Here is a 1,666-nt window from a genome sequence, read left to right on the forward strand (position 1 = left end):
CTGCTTGCTCTCGTCGTTTAGTCTCAAATTCAAGTGCTTCCTGCAATTTCCTCTTTGCCTTCTTTTCCTTCTTTAGCCTTTTCTGAATTATTGCTGGGAAAAGAAAATAACATCAGCTCTTCAATCTGCATCTGAAACTTGGCTGCATGATTAGCTACTAAGAGTCCTGAGAAACACTATAGCTGCAATGTTCATATAAATTGATTAATTACACAATACCCATTTGAAATTTGCTGGAATCACCCTGGAATATTCTAAGAGCTACTGTTCTACGTGACAGAATCAAAAACTGTAGGTGATACTAAGCAATGACTTTTTTTTCTTTTTCTTTTTTTTTTTTTTTTTAGCAAACAGCTGAGAATCTGTGAATGTTCAAATCCAAAAACCTCGGAAAGCAGCAATGGAATGTACTTTTTGAACCATCTTACATAGATAAGCCCCTGCCTCTGGATGTGATGTGGTTTTTCAAAATTAATGTCACCATTTTTATTCTCCCTGCAGCTTCTCTCACATAAGAGGAGGATCTGTTTGTCTGGGTGCTGGGCAGCCCCACCCTGCTCTGGTCTTCATTACTTGGGGAAAGGCTCTGAGACTTCTAAGTCCCTTCTGAGTCATCTGACCTCTCACTGCCAGGTCTCTTCCCCATATCTCTTTCTTTTCCACATTTCCCTTTTCTTTTTCTTGCTTTCTGTTGGTGTCTGTCACAYCAGCCATCTAACCTTGAAGCACTCACAGAAAATCCCTTTTGGTGCTGAATCCTCTAGTCAAGTAAATATTACTATGCTTTGTCAAATATAAGGGAAAATATTAGTAAAGAAATGAGTATTTTGAAATTAAGCATAGAAAGTCCTAATTTAGAAAAAAATGTTTTCATTGTATCTCTTCAGTTTAAACCYGGTAGGAAAAGGATGGCAAGTTCAGGATGGGAGTTCATCACAATTTTCTTTTCTATGTTACCAGTGACTACAACCACAAAGGTAAGACCTGCAGGATCCCTAACTAAAGGAACATACCACAGGTTATGCTCCTGATGGAAAAGGGKAATGTCAACCAATTTTTCTACTCCATTAAAACCAAAGTGAGCCTCTRAAGCAATCATGTAAAGTTGTAAAGCATGGCATTATCTCCCACACCACATCCCAACTGTTCTCAAATAGCATATTCAGGGCTTTCATGGATGTKCATGCAAAAAGCTTTTTGTCCTAAGATCTTCCTGGATAATCCTCTCTTGGAGAGTCTGTTATTTTGACACTAAGTAAAAAATTAGCTACTAAGCTACTCACTAAAGAATTCTTTAAGCACACCAAAAGAATTATCCTCACCAAACCAAGGTACWAGCAGCTGTTAGGTTTGCATGCCGAAATCTATCTAGCCCTGTATCTCACTCCAAAGTAACCTCTGGTACATGCCTAGGGATGAATGCTGGAAAATACAAAAATATATTYCTACTAGTTCATACTTCCCATGGACAGTGGGCTGTGATGCTGGTATCTTTCACAAAATGCAAATAATGAAACTTTAAAGAGAACTGTCATTGTTATTACTCTTTAATTTATATGCTAAGAAGAACCACCTTTTAGATGATCTTGTACATTTTGTGTGGCTATAGAGAACTGTTCAGGCACAAAATTAACATAATCACATATCCTGTAGTCAGAATAACTAC

General features: G+C 37.7%; 1 protein-coding gene across 1 annotated transcript in view; it reads right to left on the reverse strand.

Annotated features, from left to right (window-relative positions):
- DACH1 (dachshund family transcription factor 1) overlaps positions 1–1,666 on the reverse strand; it is a gene marked incomplete at its 3' end in the record, with an annotated part of 315,599 nt that continues 313,933 nt past the window's right edge. Inside the window, exon 9 of the mRNA XM_057366519.1 lies at positions 1–93. Coding sequence (XP_057222502.1) covers positions 1–93 — 93 coding nt within the window. The remainder of the gene's footprint in view (positions 94–1,666) is intronic.

The sequence above is a fragment of the Malurus melanocephalus genome, unplaced genomic scaffold, assembly GCF_030028575.1.
Source record: "Malurus melanocephalus ecotype Western Australia unplaced genomic scaffold, MMel_1.1 scaffold_66, whole genome shotgun sequence".
Lineage (NCBI taxonomy): Eukaryota > Metazoa > Chordata > Aves > Passeriformes > Maluridae > Malurus > Malurus melanocephalus.